Source organism: Talpa occidentalis, unplaced genomic scaffold (genome assembly GCF_014898055.3).
Source record: "Talpa occidentalis isolate TD23 unplaced genomic scaffold, MPIMG_talOcc4v2.1 talOcc4.5, whole genome shotgun sequence".
NCBI classification, from domain to species: domain Eukaryota; kingdom Metazoa; phylum Chordata; class Mammalia; order Eulipotyphla; family Talpidae; genus Talpa; species Talpa occidentalis.
The window spans coordinates 108,624,375-108,639,760 of record NW_023604861.1 but is presented as its reverse complement, the minus strand read 5'-3'; the positions used below and the strand labels follow the sequence as shown (position 1 = coordinate 108,639,760).

Sequence of the window (15,386 nt, the reverse complement as noted above, 5' to 3'; positions counted from 1 at the left end):
TTCAAAGTGATCATTGTAGAACCTTTTCTCCGGGTAAATGTGTAATTGGTTATAGATCAATAAGTAATTTCTTTCAAGAGGAAATGCCCTTTTTTATTCCTAAAGTAGCAAGGCTCTTAAATCAGAACAGGGCAAATACATTTAGAAAGCTCAGATTACTCTAAACAACAAGATTCTTTATTGTACTAGTCAAGTTTATCTCAACTGATTATTTATTTATAATGACATAAAAATTCAGATGCTTTCAATTTTGACTGTTAGATATTTGCTGAAAGGCAGCTGAAATTACTTTCTCAGGGTTTCCATTTTGACAACTACATTTTGAATTGAAAATTTACAACAGTTCAATAATGGTTGTGCTGAGGTGTATTTTTTTTTTCCAAGATAAGCAGTAAAGTCAACTCTTGTGGTCAATGCAAAGTCCTACTAAGCTTATTGGATATTCTAGAAGTCTAAAGAGAAACTAAGATTAAGGAAATAAGTTAATAAAACTTTGAGAATTAAGATACTGCATTTTGGTGACTGGTGATTTCCTAATCTTTTCAGTATGAAAACCTGAAGGCCAGTCTCCAATAGAAACCACCATGTTGATCTAATCAAAAGTCCTGTGAGACATACATGCTGGTATAAAGGGAACACTTACAGAGATAGAAACAAAACAAAACACATTTACCTGATTGAGACTAGAGATATAAACTATACCTCAAAAATAAAAAGGGGGTCTAGAGTTTCAGATGCTTATGGAATCTTTCAGAAAAGAGATTTTCAGAAGATAGGGAAAAATTCCCATACTATACTAGTCAGTTATAGCAACTTTAAATGGTAAACACACTTTTCATTCATGAACTATTATTTGCCACTTACTATGTGCTGACCAAATTCTTGTGGGAAGCTTAGAACTCAGAGAACAAAGAATGGTTCCAGTATTTAAAAGGCAAGAATTCCTGGTATTTCCTTGACATTTAGGTATCAAAATGAGCATGACCACATAGCAACAATCTTTGGCCATTTTCTTTCATGTTCTCAAAATTCCTTAAAGTTTCCTTTCTTCCTTCCATTGCATGAAATTCAGATAATTCTTTTCTTGGGTGAGAAAAGAAATATGGACAATGGATACAGATGTTTGGTGTCATCAGTTTTGTAAACCACTACTTCCAGCCAGAAGGAATAATATCTACCGGGCAGTAACTTATTTTATTAATTTGCAAAGCTGCCTAGAGTCACTAAAAACACATTAAAAAATACAAACAATTTTGTGAGAATTGAAAGGAATTCACACTTAAAAGAAAAATGTTTCATTTAAGGATACACCTAACAACAACAATAGGTACACAATCTTACTACCTCCAGTATAATTATATTTATGGTTGCAATGGAAAGAAACTTCCAAAGGCAGACTTATAAGCTACTTAGAAACAAACTAACAGTAAAAAGTAAAAACTGAGTATTATTTCAATAGTACTTACTATATGCAGTTCTAAGTAGTCACCCAGGCCAGAAGAACTGTCCACTCTCACCAGTACAGCTTCTTTCTGAACAGTGCTAAACCCTATGGCCAGTCTGTCTGCTCGTGTACTTGGCCGGTCATTAGGAGGCCACTTATACGTGATTTGTCCACCACCTTTGCTAAAGATATATGTTGTCCCAGCTGAAAAACAAAAACAACAACAAAAAAAAAAAACAATTAGTCCAAACATACCCAGCCCATATTTCTTATATGTGTTATGTTGATAGATTGAAGTATTAACTTTACACTATGGCAAAAAAAAATATGACAAAGCAAATAACAAATTTCAATCAAGCATGCTAAAGAAGAATGCAGAGTTTTTTAAAGGAAAAGAAATATCTAGGCAGCTTAACTTTTAATATATTCATTAAATTTACCAGCAGGTATTTCAGAACAAACAGGAGATTACTTCCTTTTCCACTGAGTTGAATGAACATGGATTGTAATGGGGTATTATTTTTTTCTACCAGTTTTAAGTAATTCTTTAGTAGGAAACATTGTCTTTGGATTATTTCCAAAAGGAGAAGAAACATATATCAACTTGTTTTTGAAACAAGAGTTGCATGGAGATGTGACAGGGCCATACAGCACAGTGAAGTAAATCACAACAAATACTCTACAAATCAACTTTTATAGGGGAAGGGTTTATTCACATATGACAGATGATAACTAATGGATGAACAGCCATAAGCTCCAGTAGTCATGTCAAGAAAATACAGATAATAGATCCCACCCATAGAAGTCAGGTCTTATTTAACAAGCAACATCTAGTAGCTGTCAAACTATCCAGCATCATAAAAAGATCCATTTTTTCCCCATTGTGAATGCTTGTCTTCAAGAATTAAGAATAATGTCATGGCCTCTTTTGGTAAGTCTTCAAATTTTACTTCAATATCATAAAATTATCCATCCTACTTTAAAAGAAATTTGTTCCAAAAAATGTTTACTAACCATCATCAATGCAATGATGAACATTATTTCACTAAACATTGAACACTGGCATCAATCACATTGACTAAAATAAAGTGAATTCTTTCAGTCAGAATTGGTATGAGACAGGTAAAAATTATCTCATTTATCTTATAAACATTATCTCTCCACACTAAAGGGGAACACATAATTATTAATATTTATTATTTTAGGAATAGACCTTAGAATACAATTTACATAGGACAGTGAGTTTTTCAACAAGATACTCATTGCATACTTAAAATGTGTGTGCATATTAATATAAGGAAAAATAAGAGGAAGATAATATTAAAAGTTAGTTCAGAGAGCATCTTGTGTGTTTTTTTAATGGAAAAACAGTTTCTACCAATAGTGAGGCTTATGTTTAAGTTATATGTATAACTGCATGCTTTCATGAGATCTACACAATAAATTCCTATGGATACCAAATTAAATTACCAATTAAATCAAAGGGACTTACTGCCCCATTTAATTAAATAGCTGATAACAGTTCTTTTTCTCATTTTTTTGAAGTCAACCATTATTTATATTCCACATATATTTCCATAGGCCCTTGACAAACCCCAAAGATTTCTGCAATATTCCTATTTTGCCTGATGGTTAGAAAGACCTTGGTATGTCAGCCTGCCCCCAGAAATATGCCAGGATGATGCTGACTGCAAATGGGTTAAAACTGAATTTTGTTCCAATGCAATGCTAGGGGGTTGTGAGCTTCTCTATTAATTTTGAGTATCAATACATGAAAATAGTTTACCTCTCTCATGTGAGTATAGGTAACGCATATTTTAAAGAAACCAATCAGTGTGCAGACAAAGAAAATTTAGAACACACAAATTGTATCTCAGAAATGCCAGAGCCTTCTACTGCCAATTATATCCCACATGATCGGAAGCCTGTTCATCAGGATATTAATAAGCAAGACCATTTTGATAAATATTGTTCTGCTTAGTAATTGTTGCAGATGACTAAGCATAAATGCTTCATTAATGCCTACATTGATAAAAATAGGACAAGAACATTTAAAGTGAAGATTTATTTAAAAGGAGGAAACAGTGTTGACTTCTGAGTGCTGGTACTTAATGAATTTTATTTTTTTTCTCCTTTCAATTAACTTTGCTCTCAAATGATTATGTATTTCACATTAATTAATAAAATATTCAAAATCAGAGATGCTATTTAACAGTTAAAACATTGCTAAGAATTCAGATGTTTTGCAGAATCACCAGAGTAATAGAATTACAAAGCAAAAATACCGTACATTTTTAACATTTAAAACCACTTTCTCATTAAGTTTTTTCATTTCTTCCACTTGTGTAAGGAAAGTAGAGCAAACGTCATGCTCATGATATACTGAAGGAAATTTAGTCCTAAGGACAGACTTATCTGAAGTTGCAAACATGGGTAAGTGGGAGAGCTGGTGGAAGTCTAGTATTCACACTCTCACTCCTGTATTTTTATTTATTACAGAAATGTTTCTATTATCATAATAAGACAGTCAAGAAAAAGTTAATTGAATATGCCAGGCTGAAGTTATCGAGGCCAACTGTTATCATATTCTAATGTCTCATATCCATAAAGTGACATTTGTACCTTATGATCATATACTGTCCTTTCACCTCACAGTGCTTTAAAAAAATAAAAATAACATGTAAATGTGAAATGACAGAACATTTAATATATGTAGATTAACATTTAGTTTAGAGTACACTTCTAAAACTTGTGGAACAACGAATGTTTCTAGTTGCACAGTAATAGATCTTGATGATAATAATCTGAAGGTTTGCATTTTCAGAAAGATAAATGATGCAACACAAATAACATTATTCAAGATTTGATTTCATCTCCTATTTCAACTTTTCCAATAGAGTTAAGACTTGGAAACTGGTATGCCATTAGCTACTCTGTCTTTACAATGACTTTCCAGTTCCTTAGGTTTCACCAAAACAAAGCAAAAACAGTTGCACTACTGTTTGCCAAACAATGCAATTATTTCTAATGTTCTTTTTTCACAAGATATATCTGGAGACCGATCTACCTTTCTTTTACTTCTATATGTACAATAGTGCATTGTATCATGCTCAGTAGCACAATTCTATAAAAAGCAAGAGAATGAGATATCCAGTCCCCACACAGCTCTCTTCTACTAAAAGCATCATGCCTTTCTGAAAGAAAAAAACAAAAACAAAAACAAAAACACTGACACAAATTGTACAAAATCTCCTGTTCTTAAAGCCCTCTCTGCATTAGACAGAAAATTACAATAGTTTGGTAACCTTAAATAATATGAGAATAAGGGCCTCCCTTGTGACCTAGGGGTTAAATCTCAGTGCTATTACCATGATGGCCCAGTGTGGTGGCCTGAGTTTGATCCCCAGCCAGGGACCTAGCCCACATAGCTCAGCACACCTCTCCTGTCTCATTTGTTGCTTGCCTCAGCAGTGTCTTTCAGTACATCTGCCTGTTCTGCTCCCCACTCTGTCTCTGGTGAATCCTCTCATTCCCCTCCCACCCCACTCCCTGCACCTATAGACTACATTCCAGTTCTTCTATGCAAAAGTAAATAAATAAAATCTTTTTTAAAACTATGAGAATACTACCATAATAAAATATAATAGGTCAGATGACTGTTTCAAAATATATTTCATTTAACTTGTGTCTTTCTGAGCCAAACATTTCATATTCTTAATGTAGCAGATTACCAAAATTAAGAAAGTTCTGGACTTAGACTTGGGTTCAAATTCCAACTAAAATATTTATTAGCTAAATATTTACTAGCTATACCTTGACCAAGCTATTTATTCTAAGTTTTGGGTTTCAGGATTCAACCAGCTATTACACAGAAACACCTTAGTCAAATGTCTGGTAAATGGTAACATGGTTAAGTATCCAATAAATTTTGGAGAGATGATTTATGTATATTTTATAAAAATATAAAAAATAACACTGCAATATTTTTATTCAATAGTTTTAATTCAAATGCCTTTAAAGAAATTACTATCCTTTATCTCAGCTTTTGTTACTCCTTTCAGTATTTCATTCTTTACACTAGCCCATTTTTCACATAAACCATTATATTATTGTTTATGTTCACTAAGAGTTGACAATAGAAAGGATATTAAATTGTATCACACGGGAGCTTTCAGAAGAAAGAGAATATTATTTTGTCACTATAAAACATCTAACATGCTATATTTCCAGCACAATGCAAAAGAAATGATCACTCTGACCATTAAAAAAAGGAGCAAATCTACAAATCCACAAAAAATGAACTGCTCTCTTATTTTATTTTTACCGAAGTAGGTTAGATTTTTATTACATAACTGAGTTTAGTATGTAGGAATAGCACATCTTAATCACTGTAGCAAGCATTTTATCACTATAGAGAAACATGGAGGAACATATTACTTTTATTATTTATGCATCCTTCTATATGGCAAGCACTGACACATCAGTGCCATGACTACTAATGGATTTATTGCAAATAAACCTTGACATCCATCACATCACTGAATGTATGGATGATTCAAACTAAAAGTGGTTTTCAGCAATCAGTAAATTTAAGTGGAGCAGCAAGTCTACATTACTCACTCTAAATTCATTAACAAAGCTGGCTCCATCAGATGCAAATCTAGCAGTGTCAACATACTTTACACTGCAATAAATGTTTGTAAAAATTATACAGGAGCTTTTATTTCTAATGTTTGAATTACCTGTGATGTTATAATAAAAATATTTTTATATTTCAACATCTATTTACATAAAAGATTTGCTCTCCTCTTTTTTTGTCAACCATTTCCCCTCTGAAACACACCCCTCGAACCTCATTTGCTTCTGTAAAAGCTTGCATGTTCCCCACATGGCCTGCACTTTTCTGAAAAAGAAAACCAATCAGCATGTACAGGTCTGCTCCATTATTGGTTGCTCTGGATCCTTGCTACATGAACAATAATATAATTAACTTCTGAATAGATCAGCTTCTAACTCATAACATAAGCATATGAATAAAAGGTTCTTTTCTGAAAGCCCATGATTCTTCAAATGTCATTGTGCAGCCAACATGAAACATTCAGGATATTATGATTCTATTAAATGTAACAGGGATATAACACTTTTTCCAGTGAAAATTTGCCAGGCAGTCAGATGGAAATTAAAAATAAAACAATTATAAATAAGAGGTGCTTTTATTCCTCCTACAGCCTTGTCAAGAGACTGTTGTTAAATTTAAAATTTCTAAACTACCCAACCTATGTGCAGACATGCTTTTTGGTAAAGTTCATTAAAAAAAAAAAAAATCAGAGAAGGCCAGTCAGTATGGAAAGAAAAAGTGTGGGACCATGGTAAAATTTCTGAACTTGTGAAATTTCAAAAATTAATAATTAAATCTTAACAATCCCACGTGCACACTAAAGCAAAAATTTATTACAACTCATTGTCTTTCTAGGTTATTGTAAATTCTTTGTAAGATCATAAGGAATTCTTTCATTAAACTGAGCACTACAGTTAACTAATTCTTAAAATTTCATATGAAAGTATTAAAAACTCCAGAAAGGTTGGCATTATATTAGGATAGATGGAGTCAAAGTAAAGACAATCCCTACCTAAAATATGTAATCAACTCTAAATTTAAAAAGTAGTCACAATAATTACTAATATTAAAAATAAAAGACACCCCTCTGTGCTATCTATGCATTTTCAGGGTTAAAAAATACAAGTAAAGGAAAATAAGACTACGCAGTCTTCCACAACTCGAAAGAGGCAGATTTTGTGGAACTGACAAATTCAGCATAATTAGCTAAAGGCACTAGAAATTGAGCCAAAGGTTTTGCCCATACAACACTGAAAAAGAAAACAAATAGTTTCTTGATAAATAAAATGGCATGTCACCAAAATGGCTTAGAAGATGGCCCCACACTCTAAATCAGACCAAAGCAAAGAAAATCCAAGGGAATTCTTATAGTTCCCCAAATCAAAGTGTAACAGGGTGGTCCCCAGGAAAGGGGAAGGTTCCAGGTTTCCTTCCCCACCCAAAGGAGGGTGGAGCTGAGCAGGGACCAAAGAAGCTGCAGAGGAGGCTGAGGAAGTAAGGAAGCAGGATGGGGAGCCAGGAGAAGACCTGTAGGAGGCACATGGAGCCAAGAGACATGTGAAGAAACTGTGCTTGCCTTTTGGTCGTGGACTGGGTGACACAGATGTGGGTGAGAGACCCGTGGGGAGGTGACAATGGCGGTTTTGGTCTTGATTTTAATTTTGCCCTTTTCCCTCCGGACTTGTCTGATTGTTTTTCATCCTTTTCTGTGGGTCCTCACTGGAAGATGCTTTAGACTTGTGGCAGGCTTTGGGGCCTTGCTCTGGGCCAATCCCATTTAAATGGAGTTTTACCCACGAGGGGACAGGTGACTTTGGGTGCTTGATTTAGAAACAAGATTCTTTGCCTTTCCTGTATTGTTTCCTAATTGTATTAAAGTTCCTTCCCATTAAAGTCTCATGTTTTGTGTTGATGCAGCAGATGGCAGAACCCATATAAAGTAGGCAGGTTTAAGGGGTCTGGGTTGCCCCTCTCCCTGTCCTATAACAAAAGTTTTATCAAAATAGTCGATAATGACACTCAAATTAGAAGGAACAATGGAAGGTTTTTCATATGTAGCAAGTGGCATGTTTCATAAATATCCTACAATTTTTTAAAAATAGTTTGTTGAACATTTATCGAATGCAAACTGAGAAAGAGATAGTCAAAATTGTAAGCACCTTGTTGTGTAAATTTCCTGAGAGAAACAGGTCAGAGTCACTGCATATACTACCCCAACTTGTGAACTCAGTTTAAGTTCTTTCACAGATATTCTTGAATCCCTTGAAAATCAGACATATTGTTAGACTTTCAGGGTTCATGAGGAGTCACTAGGTATTAATAAATAATGATTTCCAAACATTCAATGGAATCGAAAGAGGATAAAACTACTTAGACTCCAAATCTGGGAAGAATTGAAAACAAAAATTCTCTCCTTTAGGCCAGTCTATATGAGATTCAGTTATGACTCCACCAAGATACATTTTAAAATGAAAAAGGACAAGTGCTTATTCAATCCTAAATTTTAATTAAAATAAAATTATTTAGAAAATGGAACAGCAAAAAAAGCTATCATAATTCCTATAAGATTTGGAATAATTTCTTTCAGACATAATGTCAATAGTAATTATGCACTCCAGTGGAAAAGAGAATTTCCCGTTTGCCTATTGGCTCAAAACTTTTCTCTAATAAATATTATCTAATAGAGAATATAATAAATATTCTCAATTTATTCTTTAATATTCTATATGTTATAATCTCTATTATCTATAATAAAAATTCTATATTCTTGTGATCTTAGAAAACATACTTACAAATGCATTATGTATATTTTTCATTTTGATATTTGACATTTTCAGATTATTTAATAAAAGAATACTTCATAGAAATAATATTCATTCTTTTGTAACATACATGATCCTCTTTAATGACTTAGTATTTAAAATATAATGGAGTTCATGACTGACTACATAATCAATTACTGATGTAACTGTAGTCATTTAGATAAGTCATTTTCTTTTTCTGTCTTACAAGGAAATTGGAGTAAGAAAACATTCTAAGTTGACCTATCTGTTGGTTTTCTGATAATTGCTAACTATGTGAAGAAAACCAGGAATATTAAAATGAAATACAGTTGTCCCTTTTTTTCAAGCAGGTACAGACTGTGTATTAGAGAATAATATCAGGGAAAGAGAGTTTATGAAAGGTATCAGATAAATCGTATTCAGCTATGTCACCATGTATTTTGGATTTTTTTTTTTAAATCTTTGAAAAGGTGGCAGTATTAAAGGTACCAATCAATGGTGATCTTAAAAACTGGGCAAAAAATAAGTAAAAATAATTTTATTTATATTCGTTCAGCCAAAGCCATGTAAATTATTGAAAAGACTGAATTGTCAAGCTATGACTATTATTTTAGAAAATCTATGCAATAACTACTCTTTCACTTAGTAGTTTATTTGTAATATGTTTTTCTTTAAAAAAAAAAAACACTACAAATTATTTCCTGCTCTAAATATGTCACTTAGAAAATATACTCCAGAAATACGTAGGTTCAATTGTTTGAGCTGCTCAGTGAGACAAATTTGTTGTGAGGTCAAATTCAAAGCCCCATACCTTTTAAAAGACTTTGGGAATCTAAGTGATATGGCTCAGAAGAAAAACAAGTTAGTAGAAGACCTCCTGTCAGTCATACTAGAAAAAACTTCACAAAGACACAGCAGAGTGATCTAGAGTTAAAAATAAAACCATGTAAAACAATCCCACAACCAATAACCCTAAGAATATCAAAAGCTCAAAGTCTTTCCTTCTAAAACTATACTCCCTCAAGCAGCAAGTGAACTTTATTAAAAAGTCTTTGCCAAGTAAAGCAGTAATCAATTTGCATTAGAGCTATAGGCAGCAGGGATGGAGAGAGAAAAAAAAAACCACACTTTCCAGTAGTTCAAGAAAAATCTTCTTTTAAAGAGCATATAAGCGGTTGTGTAAGTTCCCAGAAATTCTTAAAATTATTAGCTAGTCAGTGAAAGTTGCAGTTGCCCAGTAATATCTTTTGTTTTCACAATTGTGAAAATGGCTTTGATCAGACTTTCAGACTGAATAATTTACTAAAATTATGGTTTAAAAAATTCATAGGTCATTAAAAAAAAAAAACCCTGATATAAACATAAAACTATGCTGAAATGCTCTGGGAGATAAATGAGTGAACTTTTCCTTTTACAAGTGACAAAGTGGAGGCCCAGAGAAATCAAGAGGCTTCTCAATGTCACACAGATGGTTGGAGGCTGTGCTCAATTATATTTCTAGTATTTTTCCCTATAGAATGAGGAACTAAGATCAAATGACTTTTTCTTATTTAGAAAAATAAGCTAAAAATTCACAAGTCAAAATCTGACTTCAATTTTCTCTAGAGTGTTCTAACAATACTTCCCTGGTCTGGTTTTAGGAGTTAAAGTTTCTGTAATGACACTTAGCAGAAATAATTCATTCACATTCTGACATTTTCGTGTAACCTGAATCTTTAAAAGATGTGAGGTCTTTGCAAGGCTTTATTGTTAAGCCTCCTGCTTCAGCAGCTATCTCAGTTTGTGGAACATTTCTGAGACTTGCAAATTGCTAAACAGAGATGCAGAAGACCAGAAGACAAATCTTTTTTATTAATACTATAATCACTTTTATCCTACACCAGACAGGTCTTGTCATTTTTCATTTTCTTGGTCAGTGATACCATCTCATCCTTAGAAGTAGAATTAAATTGTGAAAACAAAACTACATGTGCTATTTTGAACTATTTGCATTATATACTTAACATAAAGATCACTATACAAACAATAAACTTCATAAAAATTTTAGGCTAAACCAGAAGTTATCCTTTTGTTTCTTTCTAATTTTAGTTTCTCTCATTCATCATTTTTCTGCCTGGCTGCCATAAAGTCATTTTCCACCTTACTAATTTCTTTTTTTTTAAAGATTTATTTATTTCTACCTTACTAATTTCTAATTAAAACTACTTACTAGTTATTTTAGACTAGAACTTGATATTAGTTTGTGACTCAGAAGTCACGTCAAACTAAGCTTTAACTCTATCACCTAGAAACTCACAATGGAAATCATTTTTGTTCCAAGGTGACTTCTACTTCTCTTGTGTCTGGTTTTCTTTTCAGTCCTTCTGACTCATTCCAGCCAAAGTGAATTCTCTCCCATTATTATCTATGGTACTAATTGTCAAATTGTGAACCATTGTGTAATATGTGTCAAATGTCTTTTATTGAAAATTCCATCTTTAAAGCAAGCATACTGGAGGTAGGGGCCTTGCTTTAGTGGTATACTCACCAGAATTATGTACTTTTATTCAGTCATTAATAAGAACATAATTCTTTAACTAAATCAAGACTTTTGATAAATGGTAAATAATAAGGTTCCTGACTTCCAGATGAGTATAACAAAGATTTATTTGTGATCCATTCCATGCCTACATTCATTAGCAAAATGGAATATCTATAAGCTGTATGAGACCTGAAAAATTTCACAGTCAAATATAACAAACTCCCTTGAGGGGAAAGATTGCCTAGATTACCCTGATAATGGACATTATTCTCTATGCGGAAGGAAGGTGTTTTGTCTGTGGAAGGAACAACTGTGATTAAAAAAAAAAAAAAATCATGAGACTCTTCAAACAAATAATGATGGTCACAAGAGTATCAGTACCATATCCCACATTTTGCTAGAATAACTTGCCCCAATATTCTCCATAGTTTACTGGGAACAAATAGATCCCCAGGCTATTATTTATTAATAATCAAGGAAGCCCAGGAGAAAGTACAATAACCAGATGATCATAACTGCCACTTGTAAGACTTCATATCAAATCCAGTTCCTCCAAACATGATATGATGAGAAGTACATTCTGTACTGTTCTTGCCAAAAATGCATTGCATCAATCTAGTCATAAGAAAACATCCAAGAAACTCAAGTTGAAGTACATTCTACAAAATAACTGGCAGCATTCTTCAAAAGAACCAAGATTAGGAAATAAATAAGACCAAGAAAGTGTGCCAAATTGGAGGGGATAAAGGAGGCAGGAGAATTAGAAGCAAAGTGATCCTGATTTAGATCTTGGACCACAGAAAAGGTCAATAGTAGGAGAATTGGTAATGTTTAAATAAGGTCTGCAGGTTAGCTAACACCCTTGTATCAATGTTAATTTCCTAGTTTTAATCATTGAACTATGGTCATATACAATGTTAACTTTGGGGTAGGTAGCTGAAAGAATAAAATGTCCAATTCGTGTATCATTTCTTAAATCTAAAATTATTTCACAAATAATTTTCAAAAATTTGTGAATTTTTCATGAAGAGCAATTCAGAATCTCAAATAAGAACAATGACCAAGCAAATATATGCAATAGGGGTAGTTTCAAACATCCCTAGTTCTGGATATGTAGCTCAAGATTTGTTTAGCTATAAGGACTTGAGATCATTTAGAATACGCAGACGAATTAATTTTTCTTCTATATTAAATATTTTTCTTAAAATATAGCTCATTGTAAAGAAACAATCTTTACACCATTGTGGTGAAGATAAATGGGAAATTCATATTCAAATAAAAATTGGCCAATAGAGAAGCTATATCTGAGATGAGGTAACCAAATAAGCTATGTACTCATTCATCCAATTATTCACTCACTTATCTGGGTGGATTATTGTAGACATCAACTGAAGTTTTTATGAAACTGTTTTAAATCCCCCCCCAAATGTACATATATAGTCTTGAGACAGTATCAATTTGTCCAACCTTATTGGAACACACACAAATTAGTGTGTGCTAATTCTTTCCATAAATCTGGAAACTATGAGGGACACTACTGTCATCAAGAGACAAAAATGTTAATATAGTTTTTCTAATGTATTATCAATAGGTATATATGTAGGACTTGATAAATACTATAGTTGTGATAAAAGAGGTGAGTTGAAAGAATAATGGTCATAACGAAGGAAAGATTCATATTTCTTTTAACAACATAAGGGAAAAAATCCTGTGTGAGAATATTTTCAAAGTTGCTTGAGAGACTGACAGCCAGATGGCTCAGTGAAGTAGAAAGGAAAGGCACTAACTGAATATAAGGAGTTGGTATTTTTGACAAAAACAAAGCGCAGTTCTAAGACAAGAGCAGGAGGATGCTGCTGAAAAAAAGAAAGGCAACAAAACATAATCCAAAATCAAAATATCTATATATTCAATAAAAATTAATATACTCATATAGATAGGTAGATGATAGATAGATACAACACAAAGTTATGTATCACATAGCCCTAGAATCCAGTTTTTCCCCAGCTTTCACTATCCATTCAATCATGATAATTTCTGAGTTTTGGTGCATATTTCTATTCTTAGAGTCACTGTTCATATAGTATTACCTTTAATCTTAGATGTTGTAATAAGTACTCATTTTTACTGATTTGGTATCTTCCCATCTCTCCTTAATTTAAATCTACCTTACAAGCTAACATCAGATTCAATTTTTGAAGTGGTATTTTTATTTACTCCTTAATTCAAAGAACAAATTACTGATTAAATCACTGTCTACCAAATTAAGAGAAAAGCCCTTAAATTAACTTTGAATATCCTCCATACAAACCAACCCTTAACTTCAACCAAACTGGAAAATTCACTTAGGCTCCTGAAATATCCACAAGTTCTTTTTGGAGAAGATAAAATTTAACGTGGTTCTGGAAAAATGAGAGCAAATGTGTTTCTGTGCAAAAATAAGAACAAATGGTTTTCAAGAGAAAAGGCAAAGAGACACAAAATGGATTCCAGGAATAAGGAGGAGATCCACTATACTAATAGGAAGTTACATTTTTTAAAAAGAAACTGATGCATTTTAAGCACAATTGTTCTTATCTCTTTATCACCAGAATGAAATCTCTAGATAAATGCAGAGTACAAATTTCAAAGCAGAAATTGGGACTGTTCAAGTTAAGTGTTAAAAAGGGATTCAATCACAAATCTAACATTGTGGTATATTAATAATTTTATGAAATGCAAATACCTTTTAACCAAGAGTCACGTAACTTCACAAATGTACAAAAATGCGATAGTGCTGTCACAAGAAAGAAATCAAATTTAATAAGTGATTTGGAGATATTTTCTGTTATCACAAACCTTTTATTCTATCTTTAACATAAATGAAACCACTTCTCATTTTCTAAAGTCCTGTTCTATGTATAACAGTAAAAGAAGCCACAGCAATAGTAACTGAAAATTAAAATACAACACAGATAACTTTGGTTTAGCATTCCTAATCTCAGGCTTTTTGAAGTAGCTTATGAAGGTGACAAAAAAAAAATAAATTCTGCTAGCCATTTGTGAGATGTATCAATCCACATATTTTCATAATAAAAGTTATAATAAAAGAGGTGAGTCACTTACTATGATCAGTTATAGTGGGTATTTACATACAAAGATGGAATTTTTTTAACCCATTAAAATATTTAGCCAATGGAATTCAACAAAGGAAATGGATTTTGAAAATGATGGAAATGATGGAGGATAAGGATAAAAAAGTTGGAAAGAAGGTGCCACAAGACCAGAAACCTGGTTCACACAATGCCAGGAGTTGGAGGTGTGGACAGAAGTGACTAACCTTGTCCTTAAACCAGCTACACGAACTAAAAATCCTTAGGTGCCAAGGCACAGACCCAAGCAGTTTCAGATGCTATTAGTGTCCTAGGGTAGGGCATGGACTGGGGGTAAAGATATGGGGATTGAGGGCCATTGTGGAATCTATGGTCCCTTTCAAATTCTACAAAGCTATTCAGAATCAATAGCAAACAGGCCACTCCACAAAGGAATGAGCCCCTCTCAAAGAGAAGACTTCTCAGTGCAAATCACTGAACTGGCCTGAGGCAGCAGTCTTTCTGCCCACCTGTGACTATGCAGGTGCTTCTTTTCACCAACTCTCTCTCCACAGGGCAGCAGCTTTCCTGCCTGTCCATGACTAATACCATGCCAGGGTTTTTCTTCACTGACCTCCCTCAGCAGAGGCAGTTCTTCACAAGGCTGCTGGCTGGCAACCATGCAGGCCTCTCTCAGCAAATCTGTCCCTTTCACGGCAGCCCTTTCTTCCCGCTTGTGTCTATGCAAGTGTCCTTAATTCTTCTCTCCCTTTTATAATGAACACGCCCTTTTGGATACAACTAACTTCTCTGTTGTGGAGAAACTTAGCTGGGAAACTAACTGGTGCCTCTGAAAGGGAAGCTCTGGTGAAACTTTTCCAAGAGAGAAACCAACGACCCCACTCTGTGACCCCAACAACTCCAAAAAGGACTTCAGGAAAAAAAAAAA

The 15,386-nt window shown here is 33.4% G+C and overlaps 1 protein-coding gene across 26 annotated transcripts in view; it reads right to left on the bottom strand.

Annotated features, from left to right (window-relative positions):
• NRXN1 (neurexin 1) overlaps positions 1-15,386 on the bottom strand; it is a 1,022,285-nt gene that overhangs the window by 288,890 nt on the left and 718,009 nt on the right. For all 26 annotated transcript variants that reach the window (XM_054687713.1, XM_054687714.1, XM_054687712.1 and 23 more), the window contains one exon: positions 1,467-1,648. In XM_054687713.1, the coding sequence (XP_054543688.1) occupies positions 1,467-1,648 (182 nt within the window). The remainder of the gene's footprint in view (positions 1-1,466; positions 1,649-15,386) is intronic.